Source organism: Phodopus roborovskii, unplaced genomic scaffold, assembly GCF_943737965.1.
Source record: "Phodopus roborovskii unplaced genomic scaffold, PHOROB, whole genome shotgun sequence".
Classification (NCBI taxonomy): domain Eukaryota; kingdom Metazoa; phylum Chordata; class Mammalia; order Rodentia; family Cricetidae; genus Phodopus; species Phodopus roborovskii.
Window position 1 is genome coordinate 9,802,501 of NW_026126571.1, and position 25,853 is coordinate 9,828,353.

At 52.1% G+C, this 25,853-nt stretch overlaps 2 protein-coding genes across 3 annotated transcripts in view; one reads left to right on the plus strand and one right to left on the minus strand.

The window, feature by feature from the left end:
* Positions 1–4,443, plus strand: part of Elmod3 (ELMO domain containing 3) — a 26,576-nt gene extending 22,133 nt beyond the window's left edge. Inside the window, exons 9-11 of the mRNA XM_051203007.1 lie at positions 1,644–1,720; positions 1,942–2,069; positions 3,574–4,443. Coding sequence (XP_051058964.1) covers positions 1,644–1,720; positions 1,942–2,069; positions 3,574–3,776 — 408 coding nt within the window. The 3' untranslated portion in view covers positions 3,777–4,443. The remainder of the gene's footprint in view (positions 1–1,643; positions 1,721–1,941; positions 2,070–3,573) is intronic.
* A 2,556-nt stretch (positions 4,444–6,999) lies between these two features.
* Positions 7,000–25,525, minus strand: Capg (capping actin protein, gelsolin like). 2 transcript variants are annotated; one of them, XM_051202916.1, is made up of 10 exons: positions 25,502–25,525; positions 15,315–15,350; positions 14,993–15,165; positions 14,740–14,894; positions 14,395–14,562; positions 13,282–13,431; positions 12,854–12,946; positions 11,539–11,671; positions 8,579–8,667; positions 7,000–7,097 (listed from the first exon to the last, which is right to left on the minus strand). In XM_051202916.1, exons 2-10 carry the CDS (start codon positions 15,335–15,337, stop codon positions 7,032–7,034), a joined length of 1,050 nt encoding a protein of 349 aa, XP_051058873.1. In that variant the 5' UTR covers positions 15,338–15,350; positions 25,502–25,525; the 3' UTR covers positions 7,000–7,031. The 2 variants fall into 2 exon arrangements, with proteins under 2 accessions (XP_051058873.1, XP_051058872.1); XM_051202915.1 differs by lacking the exon at positions 25,502–25,525 and adding an exon at positions 22,641–22,682.
* Positions 25,526–25,853: the final 328 nt, after the last annotated feature.

Consider the following 25,853-nt stretch of genomic DNA (forward strand, 5'->3'; position numbering starts at 1 on the left):
GGAGCTTTATTATCATGCCATGAGCATCACACATCGCACACAACAGTTGTATCAGGAGCACAGTGGCACTTTGTGGAAGTAGGGGAAAGGTGAAAGATAGGAACAGACCAAGGGTTACACCGAGCTTTATTGTGCTCGGAGTGCAGGAAACTACTCATGACCCTGGAGTCTGGGGAAGGGGTTATAGCAACCGCATGAAAAGTTACAAAGAGCAGACTGAAACGTGGGTGGTGAGATCGTGTATTGACCAGGTGGTAAAGTCAGGAAGATTGGTGTTCAAGGCCATCCTCAATCACATAGTACATTCCAGCTAGCCTGGGCTGCATGAGACCCCATTTCAAAAAGACAGAACACTCAAACAGAACAACAGGTTAGCCCTGTTATTTTCAAATTAGTAAGTGGGAGTGTATTAGTTACCTTTCTGCTGCTATGACAAATGACCTGACGATGCATCTTAGGGAGGAGGGGGCTCAGACAGGTGGTGACATGGCATCCACAGTCAGGGAGCAGCAAACGGATGGTGCTGCTGGGCTGGCTTCCTCCTTTTTATCCAGTCCAGGGTATCCAAGGGATGGCGCCACTAATGGTTAGCATGGGCCTCCCCACCTCAGTTAACTAATCCAGGAGGGGGCTTGTTAGGGAGAACAGAACGGGATAAAGTAGGGCATTGAAGGGGACACAAAGTACAGTGTGTGTGTGCGCGCGTGCGTGCGCGCGTGAGTGCGTGCGGGTGTGTGTATGTGTGTGCGCGCGTGCGCACACAGCACCCTAGAAGCAGACTTGTGGGACTTCATTCTCTACTTTTGCCTTGTGGGTCTTGGGGATCAAATTCAGGCCTTGAGATTTGGTGGCAAACTGGCCAGGCCATCCCACCTTGCTCTGGTAGACCAGACTGGCCTCAAGCTTGCTCTGTAGCCAAAATTAGCCATGAATTCCGAATCCTCCTGCTTCTGCTTCCTGACAAATACATGTTATTTTTTTTAAAGGATTTATTTATGAATGCCTACATGCCAGAAGAGGGCACCACAGATGGGTGTGAACCACCATGTGGTTGCTGGGAATTGAACTTCGGACCTCTGGAAGAGCAGTTAGTGCTCTTAAGCTCTGAGTCATCTCTCCAGCCCCTGACCAATACACTTTAACTTTTTATTTTGTAATGACTTTTGAAGGGGACTCGCCCACAGCGGGAACTCCCTTCTAAACCCCGGATTAGGCACAAACACCTGTTTTCACAGAGGGATCCTTTACTAAGTGGGGAAGAAAAGTTAAAGTGGCTGCTTCTCTGTCAGGTTCATAGCCCAGCACCCACACGGCAGGGCAGCTCACACTGTCTTTAATTCAGTTCCCAGGAGCCAGCATGCTCTTCTAGCCTCCTCAGCCACTAGGCCCACACGTGGCTCACAGACAAAGCACTCATATCATATCATTAAATAAATAGTTAGGAAGCTCAAGGCCGATCTTAGCTACAAAGCGCCTAAGTCAAGCATGGGAACTGTGGAGCCCGGTTCTTATTAAAAAATAAAAACGTAGAAAAGAGGGATTTGAACTGACCTCATAGGGAATCCTAGATTCCAGGCCGCTCCTGGGGAAGAAATGCATACGGCCAGAGCTGGCTGGCCATGACCTCTTACCCTCCCCTCCAGCAATTTCCCTTCTGTTTGATGTCCGTGAACATCACCCGAATTGCCATCCAGGCCCTGAGAGAAGAATGCCTCTCCAGGTGAGTGTCCCCATCCACGCCACATCCTCCACAGCTCTGTCACCTGCCCGCTCTCCCATCTGGATGATCCCCGTGCTCCAGCCACCTCGCCTCCCAAACCTGCCCCAGGCCGCCTGGGGAGCCGTGGGTGGGGTGACCTGACTGGGTAGGTTGGGAAGGAGGGCACTGGTGTGTCAGGTTCGGGGTCTGTGGCTAAGCAGGTCACCTCTCTTGTCCTGTAGGGAATGTAACCGGAGGCAGAAGGTCATCCCAGTGGTGAACAGCTTCTATGCAGCCACGTTCCTTCACCTGGCACGTGTGTGGAGGACCCAGCAGAGGACTATCTCAGACTCAGGCTTTGTCCTCAAAGGTGGACCCTTCCTCCCCTCCTCCCCTCCCCCCTCCCCTCTCAGGCTCTCCCTGGCTCTCAGAGCCCCCTGGGGCCTGCTGTTTCTCTTTTCTCTGCCACCACACCCCTCACTTTGGGCCCATACCCTTCTGTTTCCTTGCTGTTTGTTTGTTTGTTTGTCAAAGCAGGGTCTGGCTATAAGGCCCTGGCTGGCCTGGAACTACATTCACTGTGTAGAGCAGAATGGCCGTGAATTTATGGCAGTCCATCTACTTCTGCTTCCTAAATACAAAGATTACAGCGTGGTCTTCAGAGCGAGTTCCAGGGCAATGGTCCTGGGCACAGAGAGACCCTGTGTGTGTGTGGGGGGGATTACAGGTGTGCACAGCGGGCTCTGGCCGTACATGTGTGATGATTGCTTGTTATTGTTATTCTTGTTTAGATTTTTGAGATAGTCTCACACTGTAGCCAGGCTACAATCCCCCTGCCTCGATTCCCCTGAGTCAGGATTGCAGTTTTGAGCATTCGTGGTTCTTGATGATCACATCAAACAACCCACATCTTCTGAACTGAACATCTAAAGTTCAGTAGACACAGTGCAGGCAGATCTCTGTGAGTTCAAGGCCAGCCTGGTCTGCATGTGAGCTTCAGGCCCACCATGGCTACATAGTAAGACCCAGTGTCATGAACAACGAAACAGGACTGACCAGATGGGCGGTTGGTTCAGATGGCCTACTGCTCTCCCAGAGTCTGCCTGTAACTCTGGTCCAGAGAGATCCTGTTCCCTAACCTCTGCAGACCCTCACGCTCACATGCACACATCCACACACGCATGGACCCACCCGCAGACTTACATAGTCCTTTAAAAAGCGAGTAAGTCTCGAAAAGATGCGTCCGTCAGAGTGGGCCGGGAACGTGGTACCACTGTTAGAGCACCAGCCTGGCATGCATGAGCCCTGGGCTCAGTCCCCGGTGCTCCATCAGCCGCTCCGCATGGTGGGGCAAGCCTGTAATCTGGGCACTTAATAGGGGGAGACAGGAAGATTGAAGTTCAAGGTCTACAGGAGACGTGTCTCAGACAGAACAAGACAGAAAGGCGAGAGCCGGGGCTAGGGAGGCGGCTCAGCCGTTCAGAGCGCTGGCTGCTCTTCCAGAGCGCTGGGCTGGCTTCTGACCCAGCACCCACGGCGGCTCGCAGCCATGTATGACTTCAGTTCCAGAGGATCTGGTACCCTCTTCCGATGTGCTCAGGCGTCAAGCATACATGTGGTACATAGACATACATTTGAGCAAACCCTCATACATATAAAATAAAATAAAAATGTTAAAAATTAAAGAACACAAATCCGGTTCTGCGGATTTGAGGTATGTGTCGCAGGGAAGGAGTGGCCCCTGGGCTCTGTGCCTGTTTTTACTCTTGTCTCTAAATGTCAAGGGTTGAAGGTGTTCACAGAGCCGTTGGACTCGAGGCCTCGTGCCCCTCAGGGTCCCTAAGCCTTCAGTTCCCTGATCTCCTCTGTTCCAGACTTGGAAGTGTTGGCCAAGAAGAGCCCAAAACGTCTGCTCAGGACTCTGGACGTCTACCTAGCCCAGGTGTCAAAGGGACAGGCCTCCTTGTTGGGGACACAGAAATGCTCTGGGTCTCAAGGGCCTTACTCCAAGGACCTCACCTTCACGGGCGTGTGTGACCCACAGCCTCACTCATTCGAGAGCACAGGGTTGATCTGACCCATCACGGACCGTTCCTAGAAAAGCAAGCTGGCTGGCTGGAGCTCTCGGAACCGCCGACCCCTCCCTGCCTCTGCAGGTGAGGTTGGAAGCTCCCACTTCTGAGAAGTCTGTGTCTGTACCAGCATAGCACATCCAAGCAGCTAGAATTCACCTCCTTGCCTCTTTTGAAGCAAGGAGAGCCTCCTGTTGTTCCCAGCTGGGCTCCAGTTCACAGGGCTGGGCTCCCGATATCTCAGTGGAAGTGAACAGACCATAAGGTAGGACAGCAGTCTACACATCCGCGCCTAGAGAGTTCCTGGAAGCTGCAGCTCCTGACTCCCCAACTGCTGTCCCCAGTGTCCAGAGGCAACAATATCTTCAGCCAGCAGGGGGCAGCATAACACAGGGAAAAGTGACTGATAGGCAGGCTCCTCCCTTCAGCCACCAGGATTTTCAGGACACTGGTTCCTGCCCTCCTCCTCTCCCCCTACCTCCTTTGCCCACCATTGTTTGTGATCTGGAAATGGGCACTCACTAACTGCTAACTAGATTAGCTAGCCATGGCGGTGCTGGATCCACACCGCCCACAGGCTGGGGCTCCTGTGGAGACCACACCCTCTTCCTGAGGGGCGATAGGAACTGCTCACCCACCAGCCGTTTTAGAATAAAGGAATTGTTGTAGTCTCTAGTGTTTCCTTCCACGACAGTTCTTTGAGGGTCTTCCTGTGCCCCGTTGTCTGCCACCAGATTGAGCCAGGCAGGGTAGCGCCTAGGGTGCCGTGGGTTACAGACCCCTCAGCGCCCCAGGGTGGAGGGGCTTCCTGCACCCTGGCTACCTGCCCTCAGAGTTCCCCCGGCCACACCTGCGGGGCTGGAGAGGCGTCCTTTCGCTTATTATTATTATTATTATTATTTGTGGGGGGGTGGGACACATACATGGCAGGCCCTGTGGGGACCAGAAGACGGCTTTGTGAAGTTGGTCCTCACCTTCCACCTTTAGGCTCTGGAGCTTTTGTGGTAAGCTCTTTACCTGTCAAGCCATCTTGCCCACCCAGGCCAGGAGACCTTTTGCAAGCTCTGTGCAGTGAGTACGGTGGTGTCTCCCAGTCCCCACCTAACCACCCTAGAGCCTCAGGCCCCTCTGGCTTCTCTCAAGCCGGGCTGTGGAAGCCTGTGTCCATCCCTACTTCTGTTACAGGCCACTCCCAATCTGGCCCAGAGACAGAGAGGTCTGTCTCCCAGTGTGCTCCCGACAATCCCTGCCGTTGGCCGCTGTCGGTACAGGGTCTCAATTAGAACGCTTTGTTACCACAGGTCTGCCCCCAGGCCCCATGTTCGCTGCCCAGCAGAGGTCCATGGCAGTCTGGACGCTTCCTCCCCTGCTGCCCCCTCCCTTCCCAGAGCATAAGGCTGACTTGGCAAGGTTGGCGGGAAAGGGGACACAGGGTCCCAGCGTGTCAGGCCACAGGGATCCCGGGAGGGTCTGAAAGGGAGCCAGCATCCCCAGCAGGGGCCATTCTAGACCAGGGTAACTCAGGAATGCGCTCTCCTGGGTGGGCTTGGGGTGGAGGAAAGTCTCCATAGATGTCAAACGGGCAGTCACGTGGGTACCGAGCTTCCTGTCTCCTGGCAGAGTTCCCAGGGCCGGGAGAACATGGGGAGGGTCCACAGAGGAGCTCACCTTGTCTTGCTTCTTGGCACAACATCGGGAAGATGAGCTTGATTAGACTTTCTGGCTTTGTGTGGGACAGAAGAATCCAGTGTGTCACAGGTCAGAGGCCACAGTTACCCTTAGGACACGGGAGGGTTGGCTCAGGGTAGCAGCTGCCTCAGATCCAGGCTCACCCAGACACCACGCTTGGGGTTGGGGGCCTCTGTGACACGCTCCCCCACCCCCTCTAGCTTGTTTGGAGAGAGGGTCTCTTATAGCCTAGGTTGACCTTGAACTCACCATGTAGCAAAGGCTAAACTCACAGTCCTCCTGCCTCTTCCTCCTGACAGGGTTACAAACATGCACCACCATACCTGGCTGGGTTACTCCCCCACCCCCAAGCACATGCTCTGCCCCTCTGCCCTCTTCCATGCTCCACACTGTCATTGACAATGGAGCTGTGACCAGGGAGAACCGAGGAGCAGGGCCTCCCCGCTATAGACTAGCACCCCCTTCCCCCTCCCTCTCTCTGCCCCCCCCCCAGGGTTTCTGTGTGGCTTTGGAGCCTGTCCTGGAATTCACTCTGTAGACCAGGCTGGCCTCGAACTCAGAGCTCCACCTGCCTCTGCCTCCCGAGTGCTGGGATTAAAGGTGTGCGCCACCACCACCCAGACTGGCACTTACACACACATACACACACACACACACACACACACACACACACACACACACTGGGCTGATGAGCCAAACACAGAACCAGCGGAGGAAGAGAAAACAGCTGACCTGCTCAAGGGCAGTGGTACGTTTTGTTGCTGGTTGAGCGTAATCGTTTAAAACTGCCGCTCTGGCACTTACTGGGGCCGCACTGGCACTTACTGGGGCCGCACTGGCACTTACTGGGGCATCTGAGGAAATACTGGCTTGAACAGAAATCTATCCCCAGCCACAGCCACAGCCTTGTCCCAGCTGGGGATGTGAGACTTGAACTAAACCCTGGCCTGAAAGCGATGCCAAGGCTGGCGGTGTGCCGCCTCCCGGTAGGGTTCTGGGCATGGTGGGGGTCGGCCAGCAGCTGCACTGAGAGCCCTGGCCATGCGGAGGCAGCGCTGGGCTCTTGGAAGCTGTGGGATTATCACCAGGATGGGGATGAGCCCAGGTGGAACTAAATCCGCCCAGGGCAAGCGCACAGGAAGAGCCCGGAAAGCAACGGTCTCCTTTATTGAGCACCCAGAGGGCGCCAGAGGCAGGGGCTGAGGGCCGGTAGGCTGGGGGGGGGGCAGGAGGGCAGGGCTGGGGGCAGGGCTGGGGGGCAGGGCTGGGGGCCGGCAGGCTGGGGGGGGGGCAGGAGGGCAGGGCTGGGGGGGGCAGGGCTGGGGGCCGGCAGGCTGGGGGGGGCAGGAGGGCAGGGTGGGGGCCGGCAGGCTGGGGGGGGCAGGGCTGGGGGCCGGCAGGCTGGGGAGGGCAGGGCTGGGGGCCGGCAGGCTGGGGGGGCAGGAGGGCAGGGGTGGGGGCTGGGGGCCGGCTGGGGAGGGGGCAGGGCTGGGGGCCGGCAGGCTGGGGGGGCAGGGGTGGGGGCCGGCAGGCTGGGGGGGGCAGGAGGGCAGGGCTGGGGGCCGGCGCCCTCACTTCCAGGTCTTGAAGAATTGCTTGAAGATGGGGCTCTCTCGGCCCTGGGGCAGAATCTCCACCTGCAGCGGGAGAAAAGCTGGGCTCAGCGGACGGGACGGGACCAGTCAGCAAGGAGTCAGATAGGGCGTAACCAAGGGAACCGCAGCTGTGCCCTGCCAGCTGTGCCTCCTGGGAGGCCGTTCCTTGTGGTTAAGTATTCTTGCCATCGCCCTGCGGTTAGGTTGCCTCCCTACGACTGAGGATGAGGTGTGAGGGCATTGTCCGTGCTTGTCATTGGCCGAAAGGACGCAACGTCCGTCAGAAGACTGGTTTTTGATAGCTCTCGCACACACATACACCCTTTTCTAGGCGATTATGGGAAGGAGTACTCAAAGGGATCTCTGGTCTATCATGATTTAGGAGGGAAAAGGACCACTTTGCCCCATGAATATGCCACCCACCTCACAAATATTCATAAAACTGTCTTCAATATCTGCTAATCAGAACCCCGGGGGGCAGCTTCCCGCCACAGGGGCAATGCACCCCAATCTCTTTGAAGGGTTCCTTTGCATGAATTTGCTCAGAAGCTGCTCAGACCATCTGCCTCTTGACTAGACTTTTTTTCATTCAAGAAGATGAGAGCCCTGTAACCCAGGCGAGAGGCCACCAGCAGTCTAAGCCAGTCCTGAGAAGACAAAGATAGGATACAAGATCACAGGGCAGAGGCAGAGGAGACCATGGGCACTCAGTGTGGCAGATGACCAATTAGACATCAGCTGCGTCAGAACTTCTAACCAGGGCACCGTGACTCACACCCGTGACCTCAGCGCTTGAGAGGCTGAGGCAGGCAGGGTAATTGTGAGTTCAGGCCAGCTGGGGATACATAGTAAGTTCTAAGCTAATCTGAGGGGAAGCAGGGAAGACAGAGCAGAGGATGTACCTCGACTGGTAGAATACGTGCTAGCTACACACAAAGCCAGTGCTGTGTTCAATTCCCAGCACTACCCAAGCCAGGTGTGACCCACACCTACAATCCTAGAAGATCAGAAGTTCAAGGTCTCCTTGGCTACATAGAGAGTGTGAGGCCAGCCTGGGCTACACGAGACCCACATGGAGAGTGAGCAGCAAGATGAGAATAACTTGTGCATCCACTGTGCCGGGGAGAGACACAGCCACTCAGTGACATGCCCTACCCTTCAGGCTCACAGGCTTCCCTTTAAAAATAAGTTTTGGGGGTTTTGTTTGTTTTTTTGTTTTTGTTTTTAGAGAGCAGGGTTTTTCTGTGTAATAGTCCTGGCTGATCTGAAACTCACTTTGTAAACCAGGTTGGCCTCGAGCTCACAAAGATCCGCCTGCCTTCGCCTGCCTCCCAAGTGCTGGGATTAAAGGCAAGTTTGGGGTTGTTGTTTTAAATGCTGAAGGACTGAAAAGGCCTTTCCACCTAAGTGGTCTGAGGCAGGTGAGTCTGCTCCCAACCCCTGAGCTGTCCTGCTCTTGTCCCCATTGCGGACTGGGAAGCCACAGGAAGGCGCCAGGGGGTGCAGACCAGTTTTGTCCTCACCTGAGTGTTTGGGGAATATCTCATCCGAGAGATGAAGCCATCGGCCACTTGGAGGGCTGCCTGCCGCTCTTTCTCATTAGCTTTTCGCCCTGGAACAAAGGAACAGGGTCTCAAAGGGAGAGGCGGACGGGGTGCAGCCGACTGGAGAGGGCTTGCCTAGTGTGGAGCTCTGACTTCTGTCCCTAACACCACAGAAAAACACCTAAGCCCTGAAGGGGAAGTAGAGGCAGCAGGCTCAGAACTTCATCTCCATGTCTTCAGATCCGAGTTCAAAGTCAGCCTGGGCTGCAGGAGTCATTTGGAGGGGGTGGAAATTCTCTAGTCTCTACCCCATTTTCTAGAAGAAACTTAAGGGGTCTGCAGAATACCTGGCAGGTTTTTGACTTTTTGGGTTTTTTGTTGTTGTTGTTTTTGTTTGTTTGTTTGGTTTTTTTTGTTGTTGTTCTTTTGTTTTAAATAAAATGTACTCATAGTACCCAAGAATCCTGAGGGCGCCTTGGAGTGTGAAGTCATGCTCTTAAATTTTCCCCCAGAAAGCTGGCAGCTCTAAGCTAAGATTTAATTAATTAGTTAGTTAATTAATTAAAGCTTCTGCCTTGATCAGCAGAGTCTTTTGGCTCTGATCAAGCCGTCTTTTAGGAAGAATAGACTTCCTCCTAGACATGGAACTGTAAGCCCAGTGGGGTGGGGCAATGGCTCAGCGGTTAAGAGCACTTGCTTCTCTTGCAGAGGACCTGAGTTTGATTCCCGGCAACCCCTTGGCACTCACAACCATCTGTAATTCCAGTGCCAGGGGATCCAATGCTGCCTCCTGGCTTGGGAGGACACTGCACACATGTAATAAAAATATACACACATACACATAAAATAAAAAAGGAACTAGGGTCAGGGCCCCACCCTTGCTTGGAACCTTCTGTGTGTGCACACTGTTACCAAGAACACTGTTCTATTATCAAACATCGTGTGTGTGTGTGTGTGTGTGTGTGTGTGTGTGTGTGTGTGTGTGTGTGACTAAATAGGACATGGAATAAAATTCCTATAGAGCTGAACTGACTCCCACACGGCCAAAAGCCAGTATGCTTGCTGCTTAAGTGTTTATAAAACAAAACCAAAACAGAACCCACCATAGGCAATGTAGGCGATCACTTACATAGTCCTTTACATAGGCGATCCCTTGGACACAAACTGTGATCAAGCTGAAGGCATTTTGAGAAGGAAATGGCTAAGCATGGTGGTTGGCTCTCCGGCCCGTGCTAAACTCTTGTGAACTCTGAAGTATCTGTGTCCTTCCTCTGTAACTGACCCGAGGTTCTGGCATCCTTGGGCATTGGCCTTCCTGCCTCCTAAGCTTCCTGTCCCATGGATTCTTTCTCTATGATTCCTGCCCTGGGGACTACAGATACTCACATAGGCCTCTGGAATCCCAGCATCGGCTCCATGGTGTATGGCGCCTCTGCGGGAAGGGATGCAGCTCAGTTGGTAGAATATTTGCCCAGCATGCCCTAGGTTCCAACCCCAGCCCCAGAAACAATCAGGCATGGCAGGAGGAGCAGTTGGTCCTTGACTTTATAACAGGTCAGAGGCCAGCCTGGGCTACATGAGACCTTGTCTCAAAAAAAGAAAGGAAAATGTTAGAAAGATGGCTCAGTGGTTAAGAGCATTTGCTGTTTTTGCAAAGGACCAGAGTTCAGTTCCCAACACCCACATCAGAAGCTCATAACTGCTTTTAACTTCAGCCCCAAGGGCTCTGATGCTCTCTGGCCTTCTTGGGTACCCACAGGCATGCGACACAGAAAGAGAGAAGCTTTTAAAGATAAATTTTGTGGGCCCTGAGACCTATGGGCTCAGAACCTCCAGAGCTAGACCTCCGTTCCAGCAGACGGGGTCCAGAACCACTAGGCCAAACCATGCATCACATCATCAGGAAAGTTGAGGCCCGAGCTAAGCGCCACTCAGCACATTGGAGACCTTCCCTCCAGACCTCAGCTGGGAACACACCCTACCACCAGGTTGTCTACTGGAACGATGTATGTGTTGGTATGTTTGCACATGTGCGTGGCCGCATGTGCAGATCAGACGTTGATATCATGCATCTCCCTCCATCATTTCACTAGCCGCTCATCCCAGCTCGTTCTGTCCCGGCTGTCATAGTCTGCACCCGGTCTATTAGAGTCCTGTCTTAGGCACTGGGAGGGCCAGCTGGCTTCCAGACTTCCCCGCCACCACATCAGTGAGGGCACAGGACACGGGGTGGGGTTGGGGAGAGGCTGGGGAGACATGTCTCAGTTGGTCAGGCACATGCCTTGAACACCAGTACTTGGGGAGGGAGGGGAGGAGGGAGGGAGGGAGGGAAGGGACACACACACACACACACACACACACACAGAGAGAGAGAGAGAGAGAGAGAGAGAGAGAGAGAGAGAGAGGTACACAAAAGCAAGCAGGCTCCCAGGATCTGCTGTCCCTACATTTCCAGGGTCAAACGAGCCACGAGCTCCTACACACACAGCAGATGCCTTTCTCTTTGCAGCAGACACAGGCTCTTGGGACAGCAGCCTGCAAGCCTGAAAGTTTACCACACACTCCATAAAGCACCATGAATCCCATCTAAAATTTACCTCTATTACAGTTAACTCAGAACCTCGGGGTCAGGCACCTCAGATCCCTGAAGGACCGGACACTGCCAAGAAAGTTCTCAAAGCGTGGTCCCTGGACCCCAAGGCACACCCTGGGAACATGTTTAATACCCATATGCTCAGGCTCCAACCCAGACCTGGTGAATCTGAGTCTCTGGGATGCGGCCAGCAGAGGCCAGCTGAGGTTTTCAAAATGGCTGAGCCTGCTGGGTTCAGGGAAGCTACAGGGCCCTGGGGCTGAGGAGGCTGAGCCTGCTTCAAGGGCCCCACCCCCACCCCAGCAGCTGCAGGGCCCTCAGGCTCACACTGAGGAGACACACATACCCTTCCAGATGTAGATTTTGCCACAAGGCCCGTTGTCCAGAACAAAGCAGTCATCTGGAATCAGCAGTTCAGAGGCAAAGGGACTGGAGTCCGCCACCTTAGTCAGATTCATCTGTCCAGTGGCATCAGAGACCTGGGGAGGAAGGACAGTTACCACTGACACACTCACACACACTCACATAGACACACACACACAGACACATAGACACACACTCACATAGACACACTCACACACTCACACACACTGACACACACATAGACACACACTCACACACATAGACACACTCACACACACTCTATCACACACACACACAGACACACACACTCTATCACACACACTCACATAGATACACACTGACACACACACACACTGACACTCACACACACATGCACTCACACACACTCTCACACACACTATCACACACACTCTATCACACACACTCACATAGACACACTGACACACTCACACACACTGACACTCACACACACTCACACACTCTCACACACTGACACACACATGCACTCACACACACTCTCTCACACACACTCACATAGACACACTCACACACTCACACACACTCACACACACTGACACTCACACACACACACACACACTCTCACACACATAGACACACACTGACACACACACACACTGACACTCACACAATGCACTCACACACACTCTCTCACACACACACTCACATAGACACACTGACACACTCACACACACTCACACACACTGACACTCACACACACACTCACACACATAGACACACACTCTATCACACACACTCACATAGACACACTCACACACTCACACACATACTCACACACACTCACACACACATGCACTCACACACACTCTCTCTCACACACACACACACACACACACACACACACACACACACGCCCTCACCTACAATAATTGGGTTACCCAGGCCCTCCCCAGTTGCTTCTCCCCACAGTTCCAAGCAACAGGCAGGGAGAGGGCCCCCCCAAAGGCAAGGATCAGACAGCCCCTCTCTCTTCTGTGAACTGTAGTTCAGAGCCCATGATTCCCTTAGGGAAAGAGGTGACTTCCACATTCCAAGTCAGTGCACAGGGTTCAAATCAAGGCAGGCTCAGCATTAGCTTACAACCCTTCACCAAGGAGCCAAAGGGAATACCACTTATCACCTGGGAGGGGGGCGGGGCTGCCATCTGCCTGCTTCCCACCCATGTCTCCTCCAACCCCTACGGCCTCCCCACAGCCTCCTCCTGCCGATTCAGCCACCAGCAGACGCCTGTTAGTTCCCAGCAGGCCCGAAGTGCCCACCTTATACAGGGCCGCGGCTTGGGCGTTGGTCTGGTCAGCTGTGAGGTCTTCCTCAGGGTTGCCCTCCTTCAGAGCAGGCTTGGGGCCCAGAACCTGCAGAGGCAGACAAGATTACTGGGGCTTCTGCACCCAATTCTTCCAAGTCACCTCGTCCAGAGCCGCCTGTGTCCTGCACTAAGATAAGAGGACAAAGCGATGGATCCAGCCCACCCACCAGACAGCCTCTTGCCCCAAGGCTGTGCCCATGCAGGGAACCCCTTATCGCCATCACACAAAGGTAGCCCATGATGGATCACAGGGCTGAGTAGGGCCCCAAACAGCCCCTGTCAAACTCTATCAGCCACCGCCATAATCCCAGTTTATCACAGTCTGTCTCTCTTGGCGGTATGGGAACAGCAGCTCCCAGCTGCCCACCCCCATGTCCCAACCTGAATCATCTCGGCTGGCTCCTCTCCATCGGTGACAATTTCCACCTGGGCCTTGCCCTGCCGCTTGCTGTCCCTGATGGCCAGGGCCAGGTCCCTTGCCTTGTTACGTTCCAAGATGTTGGACTTGCCACCACACCAGGCGAAGATATTCTGCAGAGAAGCCAGACAGGCCCGTCACAGCCTTTGTCCTGCCCCCACTGAACAACTGCACCCTCAGGCAGGGCAAGCAAGAAGGCAGTGCCTGTGCCAGAGGTGTGGTGGCGCACACCTTTCACCCCAGCACTAGGAGGCAGAGGCAGGCGCATCTCTGTGAGTTCGAGGCCAGCCTGGTCTACAGAGCAAGTTCCAGGACAGCCTCCAAAGCCACAGAGAAACCTTGTCTCCAAACAAACAAAAGCAAACAAGCAAACAAACAAAAATGTTGTGTATAAATTATGTCCTGGGGCTGGAGAGATGACTCAGTGGTAGAGTATATACCCTGCTCCTACAGGAGACCTGCGTTCTGAGCACCCACAAAGGACAGTTCACAACCGCCTGTCACACCAGCACCCTCTATTGGCCTCTGCAATCACATGTACATGCCCCACACAGGGACACAGACATAATGTTTTTTTAAAATGTAATCAAATTACAAAATAATTCAAAATAACCTAGACATGTTTTTAAGAAAGTTTAAAGCCAGCCAGGCAGTGGTGGCGCATGCCTTTAATCCCAGCACTCTGGAGGCAGAGGCAGGAGGATCTCTGTGAGTTGGAGGCCACCCTGGTCTACACAGCTACACAGAGGAGACCTGTCTCGACAAATAAATAAATAAAGTTCAAAGCCTTCTGCTGAGCTCCATTTACATATCATGGGCTATATGCAGCCAACCAATGGCCACGGGTTGGACATACCTGGAACCGTACGGGAGGAACCACACAAGTTTGAGACAACTGTACAAATGAGTCTGGGACATGGGAGGATGGTGGTGTCTGCCTGCTTCTGGGAGATAATCCCGCTGGGTCCCTAAGGGCTGCCTGGCTGGGGTGTGTCCTCTCATTGATGGAAAAGTTCCCCAGCCTCCCAGCCTGTCTTAAAGCATCGGCACAGCGCCAGTGTCAGCCACCTACCCACCTGACCCAGGTCCAGGATGAAGCAGTCCCCGGTGTTGAAGCTGTCCCAGCTCAGCGTCCTCTCAGTGGCACGAATGTTCTTCTTCCCCTTAACCTGGTAGAGCTTCTTGGTGGCTGCTGGGGTGGCTCCCGGGCTTGTCTTGTGAAATGCGGATTCCACACCGCCTTCCTGCAGCCCAGAAAACTGGCCTGAGTGGCCTCACAGGCAACCCCGGAGCCGGCTAGGAGACGAAGGTGGAAACCAATCCCCAAGTGTGCCCAGGCCTTCCAAAGGATAAGGACAGGCAGAAACAGGAGCAGACTCTGAGAAGACCCATGGGAATGAGGGCCTGGAGGTGGGTCTTACCTGGTACTTGAGGCCACGGGGGAAGTAGCTCATGAAGAGGTCAGACTCATTCCCTTGAACCTCACGGTGCTGCACAGGCCGCTCCCCAAGCAGGGTGTTAAGGTGCACAGCCAGCACAGCACAGGCTCCCTGCTCATCCCGGGATGACTGCTGGCCTAGGGTGAGGTGACAGGCAAGGTCCCCGAAACCACTGCAATCTCCATCCCTGCCTTGGCCAAACCCACCCACACAGACACCATTCCAACCCCTTTACCTAGCCACAGGTGCAAATGGGAGACCTCTTCTGGGCCGTTGTGTAGCACGAGGTAGGAATCCCCAGAGAAGAAGATGCCATGGTTCTCGCGCGCTATGGGCACCGGCTTCAGCTTCTCCACACGCCATATGTGTAGGCCTGGGTCTTGGACTGAGGCTGGGAACGGAGAGCCGCTGTAGGAAGAGATGGTTGGTAAGGACTTGGTGGGGGAATGGGCTCAAGCAGAGAGACATGGGCAGGCCTGGAGAGAGCGTGGGGAGGACAGAGCGGCCCTTGGAAGTGAAGGCGGAAGAGGACAGAGACAATGGGACACACCGCCTACCTCTGAGGGATGGGTGTGTACATGCTGCTTCCAGACCTGGAAAGAGAAGCCACGATTACCACGAGGTTCATAGCAACCGGCTGCCTCGGTCTGCGGGAGCCTTCCAGGGGGCCAAGTTCCCTCCTCTTGCTTTTTTTGAGGTAGAATCTTAAAGTAGCCCGGTTGCCCCCACGGCCCATATGTCACGATCTGACACTCAATGGTTAAAGCCAGTTGGTGGCCGTGCCACAGGGGCAGCAAGTGGCAACTGAAGTTCCAGGTGTCCGCCCACCAGAAGGAAGTCCTCCGATGGGCCGATCTATTCTAGGCAAGGCCCTGGAATGTCTTTTGCTTCTGCTGCTGCTGCTTACATATTTTCTGCTGCCCTCTTTCTGTGGTATGAGCTCGGTGTGAGGGGAGATCTCCACTGCCTTTAACATGGTGTGTTTAATCTCTTGGAAACATCCCGTTCTACTGGGCATTTTTACCTGTGGATCGTCAAGAAGATGACCTCTCCCTAAGCTGTGCTAATTTGATAATTATAATGATAGTTTATATAGGGTTTTGATGAATAAAAATAAATACAAGGATATGTTTCACAGCCAGGGTCTGTGAGTTTGACCAAAGGAGTTGTGCAGATTGTAGCTCAGGTTAAGGATTAACAATGGAGTCCTAGATTCTTTTAACCTTGATGTCGGGAGATGTGTTCACAGGTGTCAGAGTGCATCACAGCTGAAACAAAGCTTTAATAACAACAAAGTAGACTAAGGTGTTTTTGTTAAATAACTTTGAGGTGAAGAACCCCAAGAAGACAATTTAATGTTTTAGAAAGGCACATGGTTAAATGTGGACTCTAAGGTCATGGTATAAGAACAAAACAATCCAAGTATTACTGGCTGACGTACTCTGCTTGCTAGGTTTGGTTGACCAAAGGTGATGGTTAATTCCTTATACACATTTCTGCCCTCAATCTTGTGATATAAAAAACTATTAATGAATGGATATGTACCCTAAAGATTTAAAATAGAGCTGATTCATTTTCATATATAAAAATTTAGGTTTGTGATTCCTTTAAGATTCTTTGTAAGATTACTTTTCAAGATAAGAAATAAAGTAATTGACCCTTTGTCTGTAAGATGCAGCCTGCCAGTAAAAGACCTGACAGGAACACCTTGCTTGCCCACATGGTTAATCTATAACAAGTTGCTTGGGTAGGAATGTATGTGGGTTCTCGGGATAATTTGGTTTTCACCAGGAACACATAAAATGTTCAGTCATGTGAGGGAGATAAAAACCATGCTTTTACCTATAATCATTCACTTGAGAAATGGAATGCAACTGCTTTGACTCTTGTACTGCCCAGAAGATTCTATTGGGTTATAAAAGCTGTGAAAAAACGTGGGAGGAGAGAATAAAGAAGGAGATCATGAAGAGAGTTTGTAAGTGCCTTTTTCCCTAACCCCCCTCAGACAGAAAAGTCTGGCCTCGATGGCTTCCTGTGCCGCTGGAGGCTGCTCCCCCGGACTATGCATGGCAAGTGTGAGGGGCAGAGTCTGAACCCTCGGGACCCACATACATGTTGGGTGGGCTGCTCACTTGTAGTCTAGCCTCTGAGGACAGAGACAGGGGATCCCCAAAGCAAACTGAAGAGCAAAACTAGCCACATCCGCAAACATGCATACACACACACTACAGAACCCACACACATGTCCACACGGCAAACATGCATACACACACATGCTAAGGGACCCACACACATGTCCACATGGCAAACATGCATACACACACATGCCATGGGACCCATACACATGTCCACATGGCAAACATGCATACACACACATACTAAGGGACTCACACACATGTTCACATGGCAAACATGCATACACACACATGCCATGGGACCCACACACATGTCCACACGGCAAACATGCATATACACACATACTAAGGGACTCACACACATGTTCACATGGCAAACATGCATATACACACACATGCCACGGGACCCACACACATGTCCACATGGCAAACATGCATACACACACATGCCACGGGACCCACACACATGTCCACACGGCAAACATGCACGCATACACACACATGCCATGGGACCCACACACATGTCCACACAGCAAACATGCATATACACACATACTAAGGGACTCACACACATGTTCACACGGCAAACATGCACGCATACACACACATGCCATGGGACCCACACACATGTCCACACGGCAAACATACACAAACACTGTCCCCTACACACACACACCACAAACAAGAGGAAAAGAAAGTATTCACAAGACAAAAATGTGAAGTTAAAAACACAAAGCTTAGTGACCTCAGATCACTGAATTAAAGTTCAGAGCACTAATTATAACACCACTGGGCCAAGGGGTATTTTGTTTATGTTGGGGGTGTAAGGTTGTTCCAGCATCTGAACTAAACCAATGTAACATGCCACATTAAAAATTGTTTGTGACATTAATACAGCCTTATGGATATTCATATCAACATAATATACCACCTTAACAAGTGTGACATTAATATCCTCATGGGATATTCGTATCAGTATATAATATATCATATTAGCAAATACATGTGGAATTAATATATCCTTGTGAATATTCATACCAGTGTGTATAAATAAAGTATGTAGCTCTCAGCTGGAGCTGTGGAGATGGCTCAGCAGTTACGCCATCTCGATATTCTTGCAGAGGATCTGAGTTCAGTTCTCAGCAGCAAACAACCACCTGTACTCCAGTTCTGGGGGTTAAACGTCCCCTTCTGGCCCCCTAGGGTTCTACATGCTCACAGTACACAGGCATACACACAGGCAAAACTACCTATACACACTAAAATAAACATAAGTAATCTTTTAAAGAGTAAGCCAAATATGCTAGCACAAACTTGCAATCCCACCACTTGGGAGACCAGGGAGTTTTAGGCCTGCCTCAGTTGCACAAGGAGACCCTGCCTCATAAACGAAAAGAAGAAGAAAGAAAAGGAAAAGGCCAGTTATGACAGCGACAGCACACACACTGTAATCCCAGCAATGGGAAGAGGGAGGCGGGAAGTCCAGATGCTCAGGGATGGTCAGGTTCCAGGCCAGCCTGGGTTACCTGAAACCCTGTCTTAAAACAAGAGAAAATGCCAGGACCAACAGTGAACATCTGCCAAACCGACAGTCCAGAAACAGAAACAGGAGAATCAGAAGTTAGGGCCATCCTTGGCTATCTATCTGGTGAATTCAAAGCCAACCTGAGCTATAAGACACCTGGTCAAAACGGAAAAGGAATAAAGGAAGGAAGAAAATCCTGGGGCCCGTGACACAGCTCAGTGGGTAAAGGGGCTTGCTGCACAAGTCTGATAGATGAACTGAGTTTAATCTAAGAACCCAAGTAAAGGTAGAGGGAGGAAACAACTCCCCGAGGCTGCCCTCTGACCTCCACACTTACACCATGCATATATGCACCCAGGTACATCCATACCAACAAAAGTTTTATTTAGTCTAATATCTAAAAACATCTTAACAATTAAACAACAGAGAAAGGCCTGGAGCTGTGGCTTAGTTGGCAGGATGCTTGCCTAGCAGTTAGCTAGTGCTCCCTTAGCACCGAGCCACGTCTGGGGCCTAAGGTTTTCTGTCTGTCTGCTTGTTTTAAGGCTTTTAAAGGAAGTGACCACATGTCATCAGCACTTAATCCGGTGCACGCTTCCACCTGGTGAGCTGCAGGAAGAGGTGCCCTATGGGACGTGGAGGGCAAGAGCAGAAAGCAGGCCTTGCTGACTGGAGTTGCGCGAGGCAGAGGAGAGGTGAGTGTCCGTGCAGGAAACAGAGCAGAAGGCAGATCCACACGTGAGATGCTGGCGAATCACCTCTTCCCTCTCCTTACCAACCTCCCAGACAGAGGAAGGCACTTCCCCACACAAATTCCATGGGCCGTGTGCACACCCGCAGCTATGGGCAGCCCAGCCTGTGAGTCAGCCCCAGACCCATGCTCAGGAATGAGACAGACTGAGCCCATAATGGTACTGTTCTTAGTTCCATGTTACCAAAAGGAGAAATTGGGCCACAACTCAGAATCAAATGCCCACACTCCAGGTCACTGCAGGGATCTGTTGGGGGGCGGAGAGGGGATGTTCAGCTGTCTGCTCCTAGATGTCCATTACAACTACCTCCTGAGGGCTGGAGAGACAGTCCATTGGCAGAGGTGCTTGCTGACAAGCCTTGAGTTCCATCCCCAGGGACCACAGGATGGAGGAGAGAACCAACTCCCTAGAGTTGTCCTCTGACCTCTGCACCAATGCCATGGCCCATGCACACATACATACACACACACAAATAAATAATAATTGTCAAAACAAAACAAAACAAAAAAACAAACCAGGCGCCTTACAGAAGTGCAAGGACTCTGGCTAAACTCCATCACTCCATCTGAACCTTCTAGACCTTTCTATGTACTTCCTTGCAAAATCCAGTTTCCGTCAAAGACCTCTGAAACATCAGTCAGGCTGAAAGTTCCCATAATCCATATCCCATCATCCTTTATCCAGATCTGGTTCCTCAACCTGCACCATCCCCCACATAATGTCCGATCTTCCCAGCTATCTTCAGCAAGAATCCTGTTAGGTTAGTTTGACAGGACCTCCCTCCCCGCTGGCGCTTCCTTTTAGTAATTTTCCATGCACTGACCCCTACCTAGCTCCCTGACTATGAGAGTCATGTTTTCTCACACTGAGTTGGGTGTTGGGATTAGTCTTCTTCCCACATTGAAGGCCCTGGTGCCATGTCCCTGTACCTCCAGCGAGGGTCCCGTTAACCCTCATGGTGACAAGTAACAGTGAATGCCTTTTGTTTTGCTTTCTTTCTTTTGGGACAGGGTCTCTTGTAGCCTGAACTGGTCTTGCATTAATTCAGTAGCCAAGGGTGACCTCAAACTTCTGATCTTCCTGCCTTCACCTCCCCAGTGCTGCATCACCAGGCCTGGTTTATGCAGAGCTAGGGATGGAAGGATGGGCCCAGGTCCATGTGCTTGCTCGCTGGAACTCCATCGGCCCCTACATCTCCAGCCCCTAAGTTTTTCTTCGACAGTATCAGTGCATAGGCCAGGAGACTGCTCCACAGGCTGGAAGTGTTTTAAGTAGATGTTCAAAGTACTCCTCCTCATAGTGCATGAGGTCTTTGAGAACAGCTTGATCTAACATCTGCTGCACGTGGGAGCGTCAAAAGAGGAAGACTTTTAAAACTCTGAGCAGCCAGGTGTAGTGACTCACGCTTTTAATCCCAGCACAGCACAGAGGCAGGGCAGGCAAATCTCTGCGAGTTCAAGGCCTGCCTGGTCTACAGAGTGAGTTCCAGAACAGCCAGCACTGTTACACAGAGAAGCCCTCTTGAAAAAATGAAAGCAATCTAACAAAGAAAAACCCACGAGCTCCTGACAAGGCTAGGCAGGCTACTACAAGCCTAGAATCCCAACTAGCTGATAAACTGAGGCAGATGTATTAGATGTTTAAAATCAGCCCGGGTTACAGAGTGTGTTCAAGGCCTGCCAGTCTCAGGACAGAAAGTAAAGAGAGGGCCGGGGACGTAACTCAGTGGTGCAGCGCTTGCCCAAGCATGCATGAAGGAAGCTCTAAGTTCAACCCCCACTCCCAAGGGTAGGGAAGTGGGATTCACGGGGGACACCGGGCTGGCTGAAGCCAGCCTGCAGGATGGAAGCTGGGTAGCATCGAGAAGAACCCCATGTTTCCACTGACGAGGCTCCTAGTCCTGGTCCTGCCTGGGGAAGGGACTTTCCCGGCATTCTGGCCTCGGCCCTTTGACTCCAGGGCTCCTCAGGCTTCCCTGGTACACGTGTCACAGCCCTCCATCCTCGAGGGCACACGCCAACCCTAGCTATCCGAGGGATAACCCAGTGGGAGTTTTCCCAGCCCTGTCGGGCTTAGAGCAGGCTGCAGGAGGGGAAGCCCAGAGATGAACAGTCTGCCATGGCCTAGCTAGATGGCTCAGGGAAGGGGGGAGCCATCACATCCAACGACACCACAGGCCAAGTCCCTCCACGTAAGACTGTCACATAATCACAGACCAGCGCTGGAAGGAGCCTCGGTGCTTAGCTAGTCCTCTTGAATGCTTCTGGTGGTGGGGAACTCACCCCTTCACAGCAGCTCTTTTTTTAAATCTTCCTCTAGGAACCAAACCCAAGGCCATGGGACACAGCTAGGAAACACTCCACCACTGACTGAGCTACGTCACAGCTGGTCACCGCTGTTGAAGACGCCTTTTCCCCACCGAGCCATAGCGTGACGAGTTTTAGGAACTGGCTCTCTCCCTGAGACAATAATGCACCTTTGGAGCGAGAAGTACAGTTTGCCTACGGACCCTTGCGTACACCTGATTGTGTCCAAAGGACGTGTTTGATTGCCTTGATTTGCTGAGCCTCAGGTATTGGACTGGATAAAAACCAGAGGTTTCCCTAGGACCTCACTATCAGGGGCAGTGCTGGAGTAGCCGCAAGGCAAAAGCCAGAGGGCAGAGGTACCCATCACAGTCCTGGGTGGTGAGGGAGGGTGTGTGCCTTAGAACAAATCTTTCAGGACACCACTGGGGGCTTAGACGTGGGGGTTGCTCCTACCTTCAACAACATGCTTGATGCTATCCAGTGACCCAGGACTGAGGAAAACCAGGGCCGTCTCTGCCCTCCTCGGACTCTGATTCTCCAGGTCCCTAACATGCCATTAGCTGTGATCTGAAATACCAGCAGTCCCTGGAGGGCGTGGACTGTCCGCACAAGAAAGCACAGGACCCCTAGACTGTCACCCATGCTCCTGAGAAGCAGGGACACCCAGGCTCCTCCCCCACGCACCAACGCAGATCCCACTCTCCACGCCCCCCACTCCACACCGCCCCTGATGACCCTCTGCTGGGAGCTGGCTGAACGCCCTTCACGCCCTTCACGCAGCTGCCTACCTTGCTTGCCCCAAGCCCCTCCAGTCCATTTGAGTAGACTGAGGACAGTGCTGTCTTGGGGTCAGGCATGGCCAGATCTGAATTCACCTCCTGACAGGCTAACGATGGCCTTTGGGGACCTCTCCGGAGGTCTGACACCCCCTCCTGGGTTCACCAGGATGATCCTAGACCCCCCCCAGCTCCTCCCCCACAGCTGGAACACATCCCACAGGCTCCACCCAGCCTCTGCAGCTACAAAACTGCAGTCTCCATAATAACCTCAGCCTGGCTTAGGCCTGTGGACATCATTCCTGAGTGTTCCTAGCAGCCATCCCTCCCTACCCACCCAAGAGGGCCCGGCTAGCCCACTTCTAGGCTTCCCGTCCCCCCTTTACCTCTCCACGGTCCCTTTCTCGTGTCAAACCCTTCTCAGCCTGCCCCACCCTAGCTTCTCACTTCCCTCTTCTCCACTGGGTTGTCCCACCCCCCTGCCCCACCCAAGGGGAGGCTCAGTGCTGAGAGGGCGAAAAAGCCAGCTCCAGGACTCAGCGCGGCTGATTGATAGGAAGCTGTTTCTCAGGCATGGTGGTAGAAAGCTGTTTCTCAGGCATGGCCACCGGGAGGCTAGGGGCCACCATGCTCTCGTCACAGCGGCCTCAGGCAAGGCAGGCTCTGAAGGATTGATTTCAGTCAGACCAACATGGACAGCCCCATTCCACCGCCAGCCAGGGCAGGCATGTCTGCACAGACCGGAGCTGCACACCCTGCGCTGTGGCTGGTTAGTCACATTTCCTGGATTGGGCCACTGGCTCTGCACTACTCCCCCCCCCCCCCACTAGTTTGTTTCATTACCCTGACCATGTGGTTTTTTGTTTGTTTGAATGAAGTTCCAAGAGAGTGTTTGGGGACCTGACACATTCTGGTGGGTTTGAGGATGCCTATGTTTCCATTTTGGTGTTCTATTTTATTTTATTTTTGAGACAAGCTCTCATGTAGCCAAGGCTATCCTCTAAATTATGATGCGCCTCAGGCTAGCCTTGAACCCCTGATTCTCCTGCCTCCTGAGTGCTTGGGTCACAGGTGTGTGACACCATGCCCATCTGTCTGTGTGTGTGTGTCCGTTTGTTACTGAGATGGTCTTACTTTGAGGCCCAGGCTGCTATGAAACTCAGTATGTGGCCCAGGTTGGCCTTGAACCTATGACAACCCTCCTGCCTCTGCACTAGGGTTCTATGTACCAAGGCTTCATGCCGGGTGCCTTGACACATTTAATGCAGTCTCTCCGTGACCCAAAGACTGCCCCCTCAGCTGGTCATGGTGGCTCGTGTCTTTAATGCCAGCATTCAGGAGGCAAAGGAGGGGGATCTCTGAGTTTGAGGCCAGCCAAAACTATAAATCAGGTTCAAGGACAGCCAGGACTACACAGAAAAACCCTACCTCAAAAAAACAAAACAAAACAAAATAAGTAAATAAATAATGAAAGCGTACACCACATCCTCCGTCTGCTGCTTGTTTACCAGATGTCTCCTGTCACATAGTCTGGGCCCTGGAGCTCTAGGAGACATCAACCGAAACTAGCATGGCCAGCCAGCAGGATGTGGTGGCACACATCTATAAAACCAGCACTTGGGAGGCAGAGACTAGAGAATGAGAAGTTCAGAGCCAGCCACCCTCAGCTACATAGACTTAAAAGTCAACCTGGGTACATAAGACCCTGGAACCCTCCAGATCCCCTAAAAACAGAAGCAAATAAGCATGATCAAGCCAGTCAGAATTATAGATCAAAACCCTGCTTCAAAGGACAAAGAAACAGACGGGGTGTAAGCTGAACCCAAGGCTGCTTTCACACATTCACAGGACTATAACATAGAATCGATCTGTTCTAACTTGCTGGCCCCATGAAGGACCCTGGGGCACAGCCCAAAGTCACATAGGAAGCAGGAAGCTGAGCCAAGGAGGCTCCAATTCCCTTTTGAATTTCTAGAGCAGTGGTTCTCAACCATCCTAATGCTTCAGCCCTTTAATGCAGTTCCACATACTGAGGTGCCCCCCATAAAATGATTTTGTTGCTACTTCATACCTGTAATTTTGTTATGAATCCTAATGTAATTTTTTTTTTTGAGATAAGTTTGTTAAAGGGTCATGACCCAGAGGTTGAGAACTGCTTGGCTTAGAGGAAGGAAGAGCAGAGTCTGTGTGAAGCCCTGGGAAGTAGGCACCCAGTGGGCAGCCACACTTGGGTGGTTCGGTGCCCAGCAACTCTGGCAGGCCTGTCTGGAAAGAGTGTTGGTCAACAGTCAGTTCCAGAGAGCACTTAGTGTTCAGAGTCAAAGCCCTGGCCCTGGTAATACAGCTGGACCAGAAGCAAGCCTTCCCCATTCTCTGACCATCAAACCAATCTAATGTATCTGGCTGCTAGGGGAGAGCCTGGAGAAAACGGTACTGAGTAGATGTGGACAGTGGTATTTGCTTGTTTGTTTGAGACAGAGCCTCAACATAGCCCACGCTAGCCTCAAACTTTCGATCTTCCCATTACCATCTCTCCATCTCCTGAATGCCAGGATTACAGGTGTCCACCACTAAGCTAAATACCACCAGGACAAGAATTAAATGTTTTCTCAAGACAGTAAACGGAGTCAGTAGGATGGCTCAGTGGGTAAAACCACTTGCCAAATGACAGCCTTAAAAACAGGGTGGTCTGGGGGGCTGGAGAGATGGCTCACAGCTTAAAAGCACTGGCTGCTCTTGCAGAGGTCCTGGGTTCAATTCCCAGCAACCACATGATGGCTCACAACCATCTGTAATGAGATCTGATGGCCTCTTCTGAAGGGTTACATACAGACAGAACAGTGTATAATAAATAAATAAACAGATCTTAAAAAAAAAAAAACAGGATGATCTGAGTTGAGATCCCAGCAAGGCCATGTCCTCTCAGGCAGGCCAGAGAACTTCCCATAAGGTTAAGAGCTGGCCTTTAGGACTGGAGATACAGCACGCATACGGCCCTGAGGTGATCACTGCAAAGCATACAGGCCAGAGGAATGGCTTGGCTGGTAAAGACACTCACCACCAAGCCTGAAAACCTCAGTCTGAGTCCCAGGACCTGCACGGTGGAAAGAGAGACCCAGCTGGAGAAGATGGAACTATCGGGCATGACGACAGTCCCAGCACTTGGAGGCAGAGGCAGGAAGACAGACCTTCAGAATTATCCTTGGCTACATTCAAGTGTGTCGGGGGAGTGGACTTCACTACTTACCAGCAGTGACTCCTCAGGTCAGATTCAGCTTCTTGGAGCCTCCTCGTGTCCAGTCTGTAAAGATAAAAGTGAAGGTTAAACAAGATGCTACAATTAATGATCAAATGATGAATGTTCAGTAAATCTGGACTCTTTAAAAACTGCATTTAAGTATTTATTCGTTTATTTTTTGGGGGGGTGGCTTGAGGGTGTAGGTCAGAGAACAAGTTAAGGGAGCTGGTTCTCTCCTGTCACGTGGGCCCTGGGAATCAGATTCGGGGCATCGGGCTTGGTGACAAGTGTCTTTGCCAGCTGACTCATGAACCCTCTTAGTCTGCCTTTCATGTAAGCAGTGGCTGTAAACATTGCTGTG

Excerpts from the sequence above, each read along its gene's own strand:
- Capg (XM_051202916.1), bottom strand. The coding sequence starts at position 15,337 with ATGTACACACCCATCCCTCAGAG. Across the intron at positions 15,166-15,314 it reads TACACACCCATCCCTCAGAG|CGGCTCTCCGTTCCCAGCCT; the intron begins GTAGGCGGTGTG and ends CTCTTCCTACAG. Across the intron at positions 12,947-13,281 it reads AGCCAGCCGAGATGATTCAG|GTTCTGGGCCCCAAGCCTGC; the intron begins GTTGGGACATGG and ends CTGCCTCTGCAG.